The sequence below is a fragment of the Danio rerio genome, chromosome 5, assembly GCF_049306965.1.
Source record: "Danio rerio strain Tuebingen ecotype United States chromosome 5, GRCz12tu, whole genome shotgun sequence".
Lineage (NCBI taxonomy): Eukaryota > Metazoa > Chordata > Actinopteri > Cypriniformes > Danionidae > Danio > Danio rerio.
The window spans coordinates 37,322,254-37,340,888 of NC_133180.1; the positions used below are offsets into that span (position 1 = coordinate 37,322,254).

At 37.1% G+C, this 18,635-nt stretch overlaps 1 protein-coding gene across 6 annotated transcripts in view; it reads left to right on the forward strand.

Annotated features, from left to right (window-relative positions):
• The first annotated feature begins 16,180 nt into the window (after positions 1–16,180).
• Positions 16,181–18,635, forward strand: part of eda (ectodysplasin A) — a 63,771-nt gene continuing 61,316 nt past the window's right edge. For 5 of the 6 annotated variants that reach the window (XR_012406151.1, XR_012406152.1, XM_073951126.1 and 2 more), the window contains exon 1: positions 16,198–16,612. Coding sequence is in view for 4 of the 6 variants with exons in the window: in XM_073951126.1 (XP_073807227.1) it covers positions 16,295–16,612 (318 nt within the window). In the remaining 2 variants the exon portion in view is untranslated. 6 annotated transcript variants of the gene reach the window in all.

The window sequence follows — 18,635 nt, forward strand, 5'->3', positions numbered from 1 at the left end:
TAGCTATAAAAAACAAGGAGGCAACCATTTTAATCGCACTTAAGTTACTTACACTTTTGAAATGGAGGAAGGAACTGGTCCAGGAACTGTGTACTGTAAAGTTCCTGTCAAGCTTTGACAAAGTCTCATACATCAATAGTCTTCTGATCTTTCCTTTAAAAAACAGCCGATAAATCCCCCATTGCAAGCATGCAGATTGCTGAAGCACTCGTCAGAAAAATGATGGGGACACAGTACAAGGCTGGGGCTATAATGCTGAGGTATTTTTGCAAAATTAAACTTCAACCACTGACTCTTCACAGCCTTATCTTTGGGTAGGGAAAATAACACTAACTTTCCCTCACACTTCACAGCACTTTACAGTGTTTTTCTTCTTCTTTTTCTTTCTACGTTGTTTGTGGGCGGGGGTTTCAATTTTCCGGGCCTTTGCGTGCAACAAATGGGCGGGGCTTGAGTTTTGTATCGACATCACACCAACACAGTCAAACATTTGTTACTCTGAAAATTAATTTAAACCACTCTGAGTCAACTCTTTTATAGATGAATCAACAGTTTTAAACACAACGCACTTTCAGATTTAAGCCTTAACTGGACATTTCACTTCACTTTGAGCTGTTACTCACTGCATAGAAGGTCATTTTCAAAAACCCATAATAGGGGCTCTTTATTGTGTCAGATAAACAATGAAATCATTAGTCCAAGGCACTTGACTTATTATTTCGTTGCTATTTTGTTTTAATCTTCCTCGCTAACCCTCTCTAAAGGCTTCCACACGCTGCTGTAGCCAATACCTATTAACGCCTCTTACATTTACTCATGGGTTTTATGTTGGTCTTGATGTTTCTAGGCTGTTAAAGGGGCTTTTGGTAGTTACCATTTAGCAGATGCTTTTCTTCAAAAACAACTCGCTGTGCACTAATTGAAAAAAGACTGTGGGAAAAACTTAGGAAACATTACAAATTCGCTCCATGTGGACTGTCACAGTACTACAAACTCCCCAATAACAACATGAAAACAAGTTTTAAATTATTACTTCACTCAGACAGGCTAGTTTCAGGCACTTGCGACATTTACATAATGGCCAGTAATATCCACTTTTATAGTAAGTGGATATATTTCATTCTCCTCTGGCTTTCAGACCGAGAAGCATTTGCGGGAGGAAAACAAGCAGTGTAAGTGTTCCAGACAGGCTGTCAGCGTGCATTAGCGGAGGGGATTTAGATTCTTTCAGCAGGTTACAATGTGTTTGTTTACATGGACACCAATAATCCGATTTTAATACGATTAAGACAAAACTCTGATTAAGAGTCTACCATGTAAACTGCGATTTTTGATTACCTTAATCAGGCTAAAGTCATAATTGAACTAAACAGAAGCGGAATTAAGATGTGGAGTATACTGATTTTAATCGCATTATTAAAGGGCAGTTCATACTAGGCATGGGCCGGTATAAGATTCTGACAGTATGATAACTTTGAATAAAAATGTCACGGGTTCATGGTATCACGGTATTGTGCTCACTGCATCACGGTATTGTGCTCACTGCTCTAAAATATATTCTTTTTAAATGTCTGGGTAAAAAACTAAAACTTTTTTCGCCTTTGAAAACAATATAATTTATTTTTTGAAAGATTTATAATAGTTTGGAGCACAAAAGCTCGAATGAATCATTGACTTCTGCTGTCTTCATTAGTCTCAAAAACAAAGATTTCTTTACAAATTAAAACAGCATCTATTTCTGCTGGAGATGTCCTAAAAAAATAACACAGTATTACAGAAAATTTTGGCTTTGGTGTTAAAACCTTGACTTTTCCAAACCGCGGTATACCTTAAAAAAGGTTATCGTCCCATGACTAGTACAGACATGTAAACACCTTAATCCAACGATTACTGTTGTCAAGGAGTTTCACCGCATTTGTGACAGAATAGTCTATACACAAACGGCTGTTTGACACTATTCTCTGCACCTACCGAGTCAGTGAAGGACCACAGACACCTGCATTGCGAAATGCAGAGGGTTTTTTTTTTCCATATGGCATGTGGTATCAAATTCCATTAAAACAACACTCTTCCAGCAGTTCATACTCGCATCCAATATCCTGTTTGTCATGGGGGCATGCATAAGATGTTCCAGAATGAAAGTGAAAGTGCCAAACTGCAGTTAAAGTCAACAAATTCAAAATGAAGCACCCAAAATTACATGAAACTCCAGAGAAAATGTGGATATTGTGGTGACGCAATGACGTAAAACGAATTATGTGCTATAACATGTAAAACGGGATCATGGAAGGAACATTCAAAAAGCAAATCATGTAAACACATTATTCATAATATTGTCTTATTTAAATTAAGGAAAATAATTCAATTACTGGTGTCCAAGTAAACAAAATCATTGTTACACCAGTAGGTGGCAAAAAAAGAGTTTTTTTTTTTAGTGAGTCAGTGAATCATCCATTTAAACAAGTCATTTGACAAAACACAGATTCATTCAGAAGTGAAATCACTCTTCAATCTACTAATCATTCTTTCTAAATGCTGAGAGTCTTCCTCACTTCTCTGATGTAATGCTTTGGAGTTCACCTCCGTGTGGTTTAAGCAGAATTGATGGCATGTGACATTGATGGCATGGCAACACCCTGTGACAGAGTCTCAAGTCTCCTTCAGAGTTTGATCCAACCTAGATTAAACTCACCTGCTTATAACTACTATATAATCCACTTGATTAACTTAATCGCAGTGCCCATCATCGCACACTGCGCTTTTTATTCATTCATTAATTTTCTTTTCGGCTTATGCCGAGTTCAGACTGCATTATTTTCAAAGTCTTCGTGTCACAGATGTTTTCACACTGCATGACTATCAGCGTTTCGTCGCTGCTTTGTTTACACTGCAAGATGGATCTGTGACAAGGACTTTCACATTGCATGACTTTACTATAGAAAGAATCGCCGGCAAGTTCGTCCAAACTACGTCTCACAGCCAAAAACAAGTAGTATGTCTTTTGTTATTAACTACATAATGAGAAAGAAGCCTTTAATGGGGTAGAAAACGTCCATATTTGCTCACCTAGGTTTAAAGGGAATTAGCCATTTCTCCTTAACGTTGATAATAAACTAATTTCTTTCTGTATGAAACGTCAAACACGGTTGCTCCTGAGTCCTGTCAAACCTGCACTAGTTTTTCCTTCACTTCGTGGGTCCAAATAAACCGGAAAAGATCGCTTTTAACTTCTCCCACAGCCTCCCGCTAGCCTGCAGCAGATATACACACATGCACACACAAGTGAATGCCGCTCTCTCATTGGCTGTAAGTGATCGCCAATGTTATTTTCAGTCAAAAGTCAATTCACACGGTATGATATAAGTCGCCGACAGCTCCAGATATTTAGCATGCCAAATATCTTGCAGGCATCGGCGACTCATCGGCGATTCTCTTAGATCGCGTCTTTGATAGTTCATACTGTGTGATTGTCACTCACGTGCACGAGCAGCGATTTGCCTGTGATTTCAGGCATTTGTCGGCGATTTCTCAAAACCTGTCGGCGAGCCAAAATCAGGGCTAAAATCATGCAGTCTGAACTAGGCATTAGTCCCTTTATTAATCAGGGATCGCCAAGGCGTAATGAACCGCCAACTTATCCAGGATATGTTTTGCGCAGCGGATGCTCCAACTCAACACCGGAAAACGACCATGCAATCTTACATTCAGTTACATTCACATACATACACTACGGTTAATTTAGCTTATTCAGTTTACCTATAGCATGTCTTTGGACTGAGGAAATCCACACGAACATAGAGAGAACATGCAAACACCACACAGATATGCCAACTAGCTCAGCCGGAACTCGAACCAGTGACTTTCTTGCTGTGAGGCGATCATGCTACCCACTGTGCCACCGTGCTGCACTGTTCTTTTTTATATTTGATAAGATTGTAGCTTGTCCGAATGCCTGAACATGATTCCCATGTCCCACTATAAGATCTGCTGTCATTATGTCAGACTGAATGACAGTCAAGATGGGCGAACACAGACACTCAAGAAAACTCATTCAGAGCTTGATGTCATCCATCCATGACACATACACTAAACCACATTCTGAAATAATCCCTCACAGCACACATAAACAATCCGAAGTGTTAGTTTTGCTTGCAGCATGCGTAATAATAATAATAACCCAAAACATTTTTTTACATCACCCTGTAATGGTTTGAAGTTGTCACGCTGATTGCATATCAGATTCAAGGCTCCTATTGGTTCTTAGTTTGATGCTTGTTATAGCTGAATTTACTGCAGGAATGTGTCTAAAATCTTCTGACTCTGTCAGAACTTAATTTAAGGGACAATTTGACAGCCATTAAGCGGCTGCCAATGAACATGTCAAAGCAGTGACCAAAGATCACAAATTTTAGCCTAGGATTACAGAAATCTTTTAGGATTTCCCCAGTTTGTCTCAGTCAACCAAGTCATGGCTGCTGAAATCACCAGTGGTGTAAAGTACAAATACTCAATTTACTGAAATTCTTAGGAATTGTTATTTACTAAGTAGTTTTAAAAATGTGTACTTTTACTTTCCCTTAAGTACATTTTTTATATATAATTATTTTTTAGTTTTTAGTTTAGTTTTATTTATAAGACAGTGGAGATTAACAGACAGGAAAGTATGAAGAGCAGAGAAAGGGGAAAGATTGGCAAAGAACCTCAAGCTGGGAATCGAATTCAGGTTGCTGCGAGCACCTCAGTCTTATATGTCAATGAACAAACCACTAGGCTATTGGCGCCGACCCTTAAGTACATTTTTAGTCATGTAACTGTACTTTTATTCCGTTATTTTCCTTTAGCCTGTAGTTACTACTTAATTTTTTTCTTGTCTACGGAATTGGTTAAAGAAGAGAAATTAGTCCTGCAAATCTAATCCAATCGAGTTTTAATCATATTTTTGCATCCTCATGAACAATATCAAGACATGTTTGGAAAGTGTTCAAGAAGTTCGTCACCTTAGAATTCTAAGGTTCTATCTGACATTTTTGTCAAATTTTGAGTTATTCACATGTGCTTATTAAATGACAACTTATTTACATTATCTGATGTTTTTGTAAGAGTTATTTACATTTTAAGACTTTTTATAAAAAAAAATGTTACACACATACTGTTTGCTATATGGAATGCAAAAACTTTGAAGTTCAATATCTTAAAATCATTCAGAACACACATAGAACCATATAATTCCAAGGTGACAAAATGGCCAAAATCTTTACACTCAATCAGCCAGAGCCTGCATGTCACTGATGAGAAGATGAACGATGTCTACTGTATGTTGACTTAATGATGACTTAATGACCTTAAACAATCACTACAGAATGTTACGTTTGCAAACACACACATAAATGCACAAACTGCATGCAAATGCATCACCCTTTCACAGTGTAATACTCACCACACACTCCTACACGAAGGTCTACTTTTTACTCATACTTTGAGTAATCTTGACAACAGATACTTTTACTCTACTTGAAATACATTTTTGTAGTGGTACTCTTGAGTATGATTTTTTTAGTTCTCTTTCCACCACTGGAAATCACACAGTGTGAGCAAGCCTTTACTCATTTGCTTTTAGTCAGGGTTTGAGCAAACCTCTGCAAAGTGGTTATTCAGGGTAAGAGAACTTTTTCTCTGTCCTTTTATCTGTCTTAGTGTTGTGAATGAACATGCTTTTCTTCTCCAGACCATGAACACTCTCCTGATTTAGTATGTGCCTCACAGTTTTACTTTCCCTACTTATAGCAAGATACGAACCAGAGCTTCCAGATTTGGATAATGATGCTTGAACAATAGTGCTTAAGACCACAGCCTATACCATCAGTCACTAGTGCACCTAATGAAACCTGGAGAACGAGGTTTATTCAAACAGTGCATACTAGCTGTCCTCTGTTACGCACATTCTCCTAAACCTCATTCCCATTCAGGCACCAGTTAAACACTTCTGGTTCTATTGGCGCTGCTAAAGCCTAAAATGCTATGGGCATCTGCATTTCACAATGGTCCCCACACTCAAAAAATAACTCATTGAATGAACTCAATTTAATTGAGGGCAGGATTTAGAGCCAATACATTTGCTAAGCACCAACTAAAAAAAACTATTTACACAGTTACTTGCAATTGAGTTGGTCCAACATGGATTTATCAATTAAAAGTTTAAATACATTTGTATTTTTGTTTAACTTAAACTCAAAGGTCTGATAATATCATGTATGTTTATTATGTGTCATACATTTTGAAGTCTATTGAAGTTGAATGAACTAATGAATGAAGAGATTTTTTTCCCATGTTTCATGAGTTAGACATACAGTTGATTGACACTGATCTCAGAACTCATTTTAGGGGAGTTATTGCTCACCGAGCAATGCAACATGCTGCAATTTTACTAATTAAGCTGTCTACACTCAAAGCATGGGTTTCTTCGGCAAGGAGGTAATCTCAAACCTTAAAACATTACATGAAAATCTTCTAAATCTCCAAACTAAAGTGAAGATTAAACATTAACAAGTCTTTCTATTAACTTTAAACACCTTCGATTACTTTTATTGTCAACATTTCCCTTAATTCAAGCACACACTATTAATCCACTTACCAGGTAGTTGGACAAACACAATTTCTTAATGTTGTCCCAACACAAAACACCAAGTCAATGTAATGGTTTACAAATTTAAGTGGACTAAACATAAAACAAATAAATTGGCCAAAGAAATGAAAATATGGGTAAGCATTTTTTGAGTCCTCAGTGCATAATGTGATTTCTACAAAAAGTTGACATGAGGAGGTCTCAGAATCCTTCTCATTCCTCACTGACTGTCTTGCCTGTGTTACAATTGCGTCAGGACTCTATGCATAGCCATGTTTTTTTTGTCTGCGTAAAAGGGTCCACGTGCACGTAAAAGTTCAACCATAACAAATACCATACATGTGGCAAACTCACCCTTCTGTAGTACTCATCTATGATTCAAATTACACACACACAAAATGTTTTTTATCAGTTCTTCATGGTAGTTGAGGTGCTGTTTAGCACAATTAAGTGTTTTTTTGGCTGGTAAACAATTTAAAGGGACGATTCACCCAAAACTGAAAATTCTTTCATTTACTCTCCCTTCACTTGTCACAAACATGTTTGACTTTCTTTCATCTGTTGAACAGAAAAGTAGATATTTTGAAGATTTGTTTGAAATAAATTATGGAATTCATATGGTTATATGTTTTGAGCACTGTTCAAAATATCTTTTATCATATCACAAATGTTTGGAAGCACTTTAGTGTGCGTGAACTGTCCCTTTAAGTGCTGTATAGCACCAGAATTTAGTGTTGCTGCATCAAAGCTCTGGAACTCTCAGCCACACTCACTCCGCTGCATCAATAATATTTATAAGTATTAGTCTCTTTTTAAAACTCACTTATTTTCTGAATTTTACTATCATTAAATTCTGTAGATGTTGTTTCTATGGCAGCGCAGTGGGTAGCATTGTCACCTCACAGCAAGAAGGTTGCTGGTTCAAGCCTCGCATGGGTCAGTTGGAATTTTTGTGTGGCGTTTGCGTGTTCTCCCTGTGTTCACGTGGGTTTCCTCTGGGTGCTCCGGTTTCCCCCACAAATCCAGACATGCAGTACAGGTGAATTGAATAAGCTAAATTGTGTGTAGTGTATGAGTGTGAATAACAATGTATGGGTGATTCCCAGTAATGGGTTGCATCTGGATGGGCATTCGCTGTGTAAAACATATGCTGGATAAGTTGGTAGTTCATTCCGCTGTGGCTACCCCAGATTAATAAAGAGACTAAGATAAGAAAATGAATGAATGAACGAGTTGTTGTTTCGGTTTTATTTTTGCTATTTGTTCTCTTGTTAGTTTGTTTGTATTTTCACTTTTTTATCATTTTATGAAACGTCCTAAGTTCTGGATAGGTGCTATATAAAATAAACATTATAATATATATATATATATATATATATATATATATATATATATATATATATATATATATATATATATATATATATATATATATATATATATATATATATATATATATATTTATATATATATATATTTTTTTTTTTTTTTACAGTGTTTAACAATAGCCAAAGAACTACATTTAGTGCTAGCAACACCATCTTGAGAGTGTGTATTTGACAGCTGTTTGCAAGATTGAGTGGAATGGAGTAAACACTAACTTTAAGAGAACATTAATTCGTTCTGGTGCACTAACGAGGACTATTAAGTAGGGCTGAGCGATACGGCAAAAATTAACCTCGATAATTAGTTGCCATATTGAACAATAACCATATATATTTTGATATAATACATTACATACTTAAAAGAGTACCCCAACAATGACTCAAGCCACAAAAATTAGGGGGTCCAATAAATGGTATAACATATTTTCAGATGATAAATTTTCATTGGCCAAATATTCGGTACATCTCTAATATCAACACACTTTTAGATTTCTATTGTTGCACATTTCTGCTGTGTGATTGATTCTTGGATCAATCCATTCATTCATTTTCTTGTCGGCTTAGTCCCTTTATTAATCTGGGGTCGCCACAGCGGAATGAACCGCCAACTTATCCAGCAAGTTTTTACGCAGCGGATGCCCTTTCAGCCGCAACCCATCTCTGGGAATTCTTGGATCAATATAGAGTAAAAAAGTCCAGAGCTTATCATTGGTATTGACATAAATTGTAGTGCGATTTGATATAATATTGTTTATCAGCCCAGCCCTACTATAAAGACCACTGCCTTTACCACTGTTCACTAGTGTGCCTCTTGAGGCCTGGAGAGTGAAGTGTACTTGCACAGTTCCTATTACTTGCTACATTAGAAACCATAAAAGACAACCTAGCTGTATTTTTAATGACTAAATAAGTTTTCTTTTTAAATGTGACCCAATTTATTCAACTGTTAAAAGGGAGTGTTCATGTCTGTGAAGGTTTTCAGTCATCCAGGAATAAATACTCTACAGCAGCTGGGCTTGTTTATTCATTTACTAAAGACGTTTAGCTGCTCATCTCAGTGAGTCTGTCTTCCTCTCAGTGAGTGTGTGAGCGATGTGTTGGAGAGATAAAGTCCATGAGCTGAGTCACTGAATCTGTTCTCATGTTGCTACTTCTGTGGCCCTTTTTCTCTGAGATTATCTCCTCCACCATCTAAACTCCTGCCGGGATGTTCTGCTTCAGCACAGGCTTCTTGTCTCAGACTCTGATGCCAGTTCTCTATGGACTTTAAGGCTGTACTGTGCTGATCTAAAGTAATTTCCCCCCTTTATGTTTTTACACTCCGCTTTGTTCAGAGAGCGGCCTGTGTGGTAAGAGTTTTGGCCAGTAGGAGTCAGTGTTTTCTCATAGTGATTGTTAGGCTTGGAGTGTACTGTGGATAAATCTTGAATCAGTATCAGTCCATAAACTTCATGGCCTCTGAAAAGGATATCTCTGCTTCAAACTGTAGATACAGCTTCCATTCTACTACCTCTGCTTCAAACTGTAGATACGTCTTCCAATCTGTATTAGAAACGGGGATTATACTGGTGCTGGAAATCCTTGCTACTGCTTGAATTTTTAGCAACTGTTTTCAAGGTTTACAGATTTTCGATAAAGTGCTCGAAACTGCTTTAAATTTTAGCTTTTGCAATCATTTATTATAATAATATTAATATTTTTATTTTATTTTTTCTTTTACATAAAATAAAAAACTGGAGTGTGGACATATGTCTGTATCGTGGTCTGTCTTGTTTTTATCTGTGTCCTTTGAAATTAAAGTAAATTTAAGATGAAAGATGGCACATTTAAGATGCAAATAGGCATATAAAAGAGTACATGACAAATATATAATATAATATAATATAATATAATATAATATAATATAATTTAATATATTATAATATATTATAATCTAATCTAATATAATATAATATAATATAATACAATACAATATAATATAATATAATATAATATAATATAATATAATATAATATAATATAATATAATATAATATAATATAATACAATATAATATAATACAATACATAATGAGAGTATGACAATGACCACAGTGGGACACGTCATGTTTTTTTTTTTTTTTTTTTTTTCTGGGAAAAACATTCTAAAAGTGCTGTTGACATGGCATTGAAGCACATTTTGGTTAAAAAAATCCAAGCAATAGAAACATAAAAATATAACAAAAATCTAAAATGTGTAATAGCAATGGAATAACACAAGGAAACTGTGGTGAATTACTGAAATATATTTAACACTTTATATAAAAGGCTTTTTTGGTGATGGCAGCTTAAGGTCGCCCCTCATATGGAGAATGAAGTCACATGAATTGGTGTGATTTTATCACAGACTTCAACAGAGTGTAAAAACCTTGATGGTTTTGTGGGTCTCGTCTATCAAATCTTTATTTTGTATTTTCAGTTAGATTCAAGTGAAGTAATTGGCTGGGCCATTCTACAGATTGTTTTTCTTTCTCTGAAAGCATTTGAGAGATTCCTTGGCTGTGTTTTGGATCAATGTCTTGCTGAAATGTCCACTGTGGTTTCATCTTCATCATCCTGATAAAGTAGATGTTGGACTGAAGCAGCTGATATTAATTTAAAATGAGGAAGGGCAGAGGGTTGCTGGATAACTTCTGGGAGATTTCAGCTGCTGTCTGGGCTTTCTACAGCTCCCTTCTTCATGTGTTCAATACTTTTTTCCTGCTGTTTAATTTTATTACACATAACTAGATTTGTAAACTGATTAATATTGTTTTCTTTTGCATATGTTGATTTATTTGGTTGCTATCAACATCTGGTGAAAATTTCAAGTCAACAGCACCTTAAGAACTATGTTTTCTGAGAAAAAGTGGTGACGTGTTGAATACTTATTTCCACATATTTCCACAATATAAATCACAATAACAAGTAGCATTTGATATAATGTAATGATATGTGTCAGATATGTAATTTACCTCTAAACCAAGGGTGCCCAGGGTCATGGTCAATCGGTACTTTTGAAAACACTATTGGTTGGGTTTAGGGAAGGGAGGTGGGTCTGTCAATCAGTCAGTCAGTAAAACATTTAGTCGACAGCAGGCTCTGGTGGATTTCCGAGAGAGCAGTAGGCACGAACGGCATTCGCGAGAAAAATTTGAGTTCTTAAAAAGCAGACACAGTGGCCTCTCGTGGATTTGCGAAAACAAAAACTGCAAAAAAAATGGACCTCCTGGGACATGTTTAACAGATTCCAGAAATGTATATAGAGGTACGTTTTTAGAATGAGCCTGGATTGCTATTTACATTTTTACAAATCAGATTCATTTACCATATTTGATTGAAACATTTTATTACAGTTTTTTTTTTTTTTTTTTTGTAGCTCAGCAATAAAACAAACAATCAAAAGAATGTTATGTTAAATTAGAAATGACAATATCTGTGTTAAAGACATTTGCCCCTATCATTCTCACTCTCTTCTCAGATGGGATGGTGGGCCAATTCAAAGATTACAATGGGTCAACTTTGGCCCCAGAGCCCTACATTTGGCATCTCTGCTCTAAACAAACTGGAATCACAAAATTCTCTTACTTGTTAAATCAGTTTTATTATAACTTAACATATGGGTGGTGTTTCTGAGTCTATGTAAAACATGTTCTACTTCTCTGTATGTATGTAGTTACTGTTTTCTTAAACTCTTAGCACCCTTATTCCAGTCTCTCTGGGCTCCGTATTGGCTGGATTCTCTGTTAAGTTAATTTGTGTAATTTAATTTTGACTGCTCAAGGGCCTCAGACCCATACCTGTATATTCATTGAAGAATAGTTTTTTTTTTGTTCATTTGTGTGTGTGTGTGTGTATTTGGCAAAGGTTTCTGTTGCGCGTCTGCGTGTGCTTGTTTGTTGATGCGCGTGCATGAATGCGTGTGCGTGCGTTTGTTTAGAACTTGTTCCAGACTTTCTGGGTGGGTTTAGCTATTGTATTGATGCTTTTATTGCATTATTTGGTAATGTCTGCGTTTAAAGATCCATCATGAATTGTCAGAGGACACTGGCTGAGTGTGAGACAGCTCGACCGTGTGTGCATGTGTGTGTGGCGCTGAATCGATTCAGCAGCAGTGTAGCTGTGAATATTTAAGTGATTTAAGATTAAAGCGTCTGGAGCCGAATAAAAGCAGCACAGATTTAATATAAAACCATATTAAAGAGGCTCAGCTTTATGAGGTCACAGAGGATCTGCAGTACACAGAGCACAGCTGTGAGTGGAGCGAGAACAGAGGAAGAGAAAGGGAGAAAGAAAGCAATGAAGAGGGAGGTCAGAGAGCATCTTTCAAAATTTTTGGACTTGATTTTATTTATTTATTTTTTTCAGAATTATATAGTGAGCTCTGTACACCCTTTTTCTGAGTATGAGGTAATGTTGAATCGTGTTATGAACTGCACCGTGTGTACTCAAAATACAAAAAGAAAGAGTGTGGCTTATGTCAAAAAATCCAATTTGGCCAGAAATGTTAAAAGGCACCTATTTTACCCCTTTTACAAGATGTAAGATAAGCCTTTGGTGTCTCCAGAATGTGTTTGTAAAGTTTCAGCTCATCTGATTATTCATTATAACCTCCAAAATCTACCCAGTTTGGTGTAAGAATATATTGTAGCGGATTTAGTAGCCTGTGGCTTTAAATGCAAATGAGCTGCTTCTCCCAGCCCACCACTCCCACGTGCATGTCTGCTTCCCCTGCATTACTTCAGATAAACAGTGACAGGGACAGACTCAGAGGAAGCTGAAATACAGCTCATTAGTCAAATAATACCAAGTTGTGTCAAGTGTATTTGATGTATTTGTGGTGGAGTTTTTTCAAGCCTTTCTGAAATGATGAGTCTCAAACAAATGCTGTTTGCAGTACTCACCATGACACCATGCAGCCATGGTGATTATAGCTGTTAAGAATTACATAGTGATTTCACTGGCGTTATTACAAACATGCTCAGTTTTAAAAACGTTTTAAACTTATAAAACTTATAAAAATCACAGAGAGTTGGAACAAATGTTTGAAGTTTATTTCCAAACAAAATTTTCTGTGGACATGTGTATACATGTTATTATAGAAACATTGCGCCTGTCATTCAATTATGTGGGCAGGGAAAACCACACTCATATATGACGGCAATTCCACGCCAAAAATTAACCGACTGCACCCATGATGTTTAAATGCGAGGAGAAGTGAACCGTGATAAGATTACAGACCTACACGCGAGGAAACTAGTGCTCGTGCATGCACAGAGGATGTTAATGCGCACGCTGAACTGATCCAGCGCAAAGAAACGGGTGCTCGTGAGCTCGTTGTAAACCCTCTCACGCACACATCATGAACTGTTCTCTCGCTCGCTCGCTCGCTGGCTTTTCTCTATGCTTGCGCAAAACTTTTGAAATTTTTGTCAGTCTTGGGGCGGGAGTGTGTCTAATTGTTGTAGAGCGTACAGATTATGATGTATGCAGTCAGGGGTTTCCAACGAGCTCACGAGCGGCCGTTACATTGCGCTGGATTAGTTTAGCATGTACGTTAACATACCCTGTGCATGTGTGAGCACTAGTTTCCTGTATGTTTTTAATCTACTCAAGGTTCACTTCTCCTCTCGCATAATCATCCCCGGTGCGCTCGATTATTTTTACCATAGAATTGCCGTTATACTACGTCAGTTTGCGATGTGCCTCAAAATTACTGGGATTTAAATCCTATTTTAACATCAGTAAATTTTAAATAGAGACTTTTGTTTCTATCACTCCAGTATGACTGAGGACACACTATACTTACACACAGTCCAAACAGCTTACAAAAGTAGATTTTCATCATAGGTGCCCTTTAAAGTGAGTCAACATTTCAGTGCCTGATTGTACGATGTTAATGGTTACAGGTATGCAGCACTATTCAAAACATCTTTTTGTTTGTTTGTTTGTTTGTTTGTTTGTTTGTTTGTTTGTTTGTTTGTTTGTTTGTTTTCAACAGAACAAAACTGGTTTGCAGCAAGTCAAGTATGAGTAAATGATGACAAAACTTTTGTTTTGTTTTCTTTGTGAACCAGCCCTTTAAAGATGCATTTTTTCCCCAAAATGCTTAAAATGGAATCATTAGTCTTCCCTAAAACAGAAAAGTCTATGCCAAAATATAAGCAGAAATTTATACCTGTAAGTGCATAATTCTGACAAAAATATGAAGTTGACCACCGACATAAAAAATTGCTTGAGTTGTATTGCTGTTTTGCTCTTATGTGGTTGATTATGATGAGGTTATTTTTGTTGGGTTATTTTTAACCTTTATTGGGTTATTTATTAACTCAACCAGTTGGATTAAATATTTGGTGATTTGTAGGGTTATTTTTACCCTTATTGAGTTATTTATTTGATAACTCAACCAGTTGAGTTAAATTTTTTTAATTTCAACAGTAAACTAATTTAACTGACACAAAATAGCTGTATTGTTATGTGTTAAGCTCTAACGCAATAATGTTGTTATTTTATATAAAATTACCTCTCCGTGTCGTGTGTTTTATATTCGTTTCACCAGTACTCTTAATTGTTGCAACAAATGCGCACTTTATAGCTGATCTATATTAAATGGATAAAATGCTTAAGCGTCTGGACCTTAAAATGTATTGGAAATAAAGTATACATTTTAATATTTTTGAAAACTGTATTTTATTTATTTACACAGCTATAATTATACAATTAATAGTATTAGTATAATAATACCAGAATGGGAAAAAATACATTTAATCAAAATAACCCAATGCATTGGGTTAAAATAACCCATAGTTGGGAAAGTGCTATAATAGCCTATAGTTGGGTTATATGTTTAACTATTTAAACTGAGTATTTAATAGTCAAAAAGCTTATATGGCAATAAACATAATATCATTTTACTAATCGCCACAGAACCTATCTGAAAGATCAGCAGTAGTATATTATATTGCTTTCTCATGTGTTACCATGTGTGTTTACAGTATTATGCAGAATTTGTTCTTATTTACTTTTAAAAAGTTTTCAAAAAATTGTTACACTTTATTGGAAGAAATACTCATTAATCTGGGTATCTGTGTGTATTTTGCCACTGTCTAATCTATCCATTTTCCCCCTCAATTTGTTTTTCACAGTATAAAATGAGAGCAACAAGACTGCTGCAAACTGCCAGAGAAAGAAAGATAACTACACAAATATTGTCTGTTAGTGGTTTCCACAGTAACCAGTTGCTCATCTCCAACAACACCCAGCAGAAAAGATTTTCCACAGTAATAAATAACTGTGTATTTTGTAGTTAAATGAATATGGTGTGTGTGCTTTGTTGCTTGACAGTATGATAAATGTGTGTAAGCTGGAGTGCATGTATGTGTATAATTTTGCTGTTTGAAAAGCATCGAGAGCTCATGTGCGTTTCTTTGCATGTGTGTGCGTGTGTGTGTCATTTGATGTTTTTGTTTGATTGGCAGTGCTGTCCTGCTTTTAACACTCACTCTGCTCTGATTCTCAACATATGCCACAATTACACTACCAGTCCTCTGTTCTAACGCTTTAAAGATGTGGGACTTCACACACTTGCACGCTCACTCACTCTCACCGAGTAACCCCAATGTACAAACATGTGGCTAGCGAAAGTTTGACAAGAAAGATCGTGAATTGCGGGGTATCTTGATTTAGGACCAAGTTTTACAGGGTCCTTGAGGGGTCCCTTGTGGATCTTCAGAGTTTAATGACGTCTATATCTGATAACTAATGTGTAACATTGTAACTAATCATTTATGACGCATCAGATGTGGTATGTAGTAGATTTATAACGTGCTGGGGAGTCGCTATCGTGTATAATAATAAAAATGAATTCGGAAACTCTGTTGACTTCATCAGTTAACTCGTTAACAGATGGTTCTTTTCAGGGATTGCGAAATGGGAACTATTAGATGTAGCTACGGATGGAACTATTGTGTAATCTACGCGTTAGCGCTGGAGTGATTTGCGTGCGTCCGCATTCTCTGGTGAATGTCGTAGTTGTTGTGTGGAGCCTCGCGCTCTTTTCCGCGGCAGGATTTTCAATGAGATGACGTCACACCGCCAGCCAATCAGCGTCTGGGGGTCGGTCTCTGGAACTGGCCGCAGTAGGTTATCAGCGTGAAACCTCGCAGTCTGAGGTCAGGAAGCCAGATGAGCCCGCAGAGAAGCGCTTGCTCACCGCGACCAGCACAAGCCAACAGTCGCTGAGAGGACGAGGAAGTTCGGTATGCAGAAGCAATGCTGATTGACCTGCACGCAGCCATGGAACCGAAGCGCGAGCCGGCGAAGTTGGAGGAGCGCGAGCGCACGCAGGCGGCGTGTGAGTGCCAAAGCCAATGCAACAACTGCAAAATCTTCCTGAGTTTGTTCATCCTCTCGCTCTCTCTGCACCTCGTCACCCTCTTCTGCTACCTGGACCTGCGCTCGGAGCTCAAACGCGAAATATCCCAGAAAAACAAAGATGAGGTGTCATCCACGGGGCCAGTGCCGCACTATGAAGCCACAGAGCCGGTGCTCCAGTCACCGGACACCGACCACCCAACAATAGGCGACCAGGTAAACCGAGTTATCTGTTGTTCTACACAAAGAGCAGGCAACTAAACTTCCTGTTCTGTTGTCATTTTGCTTTAACTTTTGTCATTAAGAAGATAATTTCTTATTGTCTTGTCTGCCAGAGGAACAATTCTGTATTTTTTGTTTGCTTGTTTGTTTGTTTTCTTAAAGACCTATTGTTTGTTAGTCTCCACTTCCTTTAGATAAGTGATAGTTGGTCCTGAAGTGCTGCTCATTTTGGAGGTCTCACTAATTAGACACACCCATTTCAGGTCTTGGAGCCTCTAGTAATGAACTTATGGTGTAAGTCAGGTGTAAAACATCCGAAATTTCTATAATGTAGGACCAGAATAAGGAACAAAGCAATTGTGCTTGAGTAGAATGTTATCTCCTGAGTGAGGCAAATGATACAATGTGTCATTTTCATAAGTCATAGTAGCTTTTACACATGAAACATCCTTCCACTAAAATAAAACTTAAAAGCAGCAACATAATTTTCTATGCTGTTTTTTTTAAACAAAGTGTTGATAACCACAGCCTGCAAACAATTAAGTCACTGCTTTTTTCATAGCACTGTTGCTGATCAAGCTAAAACACTGAAAATTCATAAAAGTAGAAATGATGCAGTTATTGTGATGAGCAAACCCAACAAATTCCATTAATCAGTAATTTTATAGAGTAAACAAATGAGTCATGACATTATTTTAATGTACACATTTAAAACAAAAACTAATCTGGATTTGATTTTATTTTCAAATCTATTATTTGCACGTTGTTTATATTAGTATTTCAATTCCATAAAATAAGGACTGACCCCATTCTGAAGCAATCTGGTTTTAGTGGTAGTGCTCTAGGGCACATGATTTGTTCCTTGTAGAGGTTTGAACCAACAACCATCCATTTCAATATACTACTATGGTCTTTAACCCAGAGGCATGACAACTACTATCAAGTTTATGAGCTGATCTTGATCAGTACCTGGTGCACAATATAGCCTACGATTTAGGTGAGCCTTTGTCTCTCATCCCATTCACATAGTGCGTCAAAAGCCCGGGAGTGACGCTCTTCTCGTAACTGTGAATCGTTCACCTGCAGGGGACATTTGTTCTGGTTAAACAACATCTGTCCTTTTTACGAGCTCTCTTCATCAGACGCACTTTTACTGTCAGGCGGCACAGGTCGCTGTTTATTTAGCCTTGGCTGCGGTTTGGCCCGGACTCGTGTTTGATTCCTTTGGCAAAAGGCCAATCTCGTCGCAGCGTTTCCTGATGTTCACCCCGCAGGGCTGTGCGTTAGTGCTGGATCCAGAGCGCTCAGCTCAGGGATGCGTTTTATTAGACATAACTGGAGTTAGAATTACACTGACAAATTCCTTCAGTGAATGAATGAATCAATCAATGAATAAAGCCAACGTACATCTGTGGCCTCTCTGTAGTGAATGTGAAGGTGCAGAGGCATCTCATCATTGATGCACACAAGAAATAGTCTTCAAAGTATAAAAATGCTGTCATCATTAGCTCACTCAAGTTCTTCCAAATCAGTATGAGTTTCCTACATCTGCTGAACATTAAAGAGGATACTTTGAAGAAGGTTGAGTCAAGTGTTTAAAACATTTTTATTTGTTGATTTATTTAACGTGGACATCATAATGACCCTGGACAAAACAAATGCATTTGTTAAAGTGTTAAGCATTGGACGCCTGTTCAAGGGTGGTTTGACATTTAAAAATAAAAAAGAAAAGGAAAATTAAATTAAATAAACACACATACACAACATTATAATTCTTTACATAAAAAGGCTATTTTAAGTGTTCACACATAGCTATTGCTTGATATAAATTTGCACATTTGGCATGCAGAGAGAACCCTGAGCATGGAGATACTCGAGTCTAGAGCTCCCTCCTGGTTATGTAGTATTACAGGGGGGTTGAGATCAGGTAGGTCTTGAGAGCTGGGGTGTGGTGGGATGGGGTGTTCTTCAAAACTAAACATAAGGATGAATGGGTTTATTTAATGAAAGCTAGAAT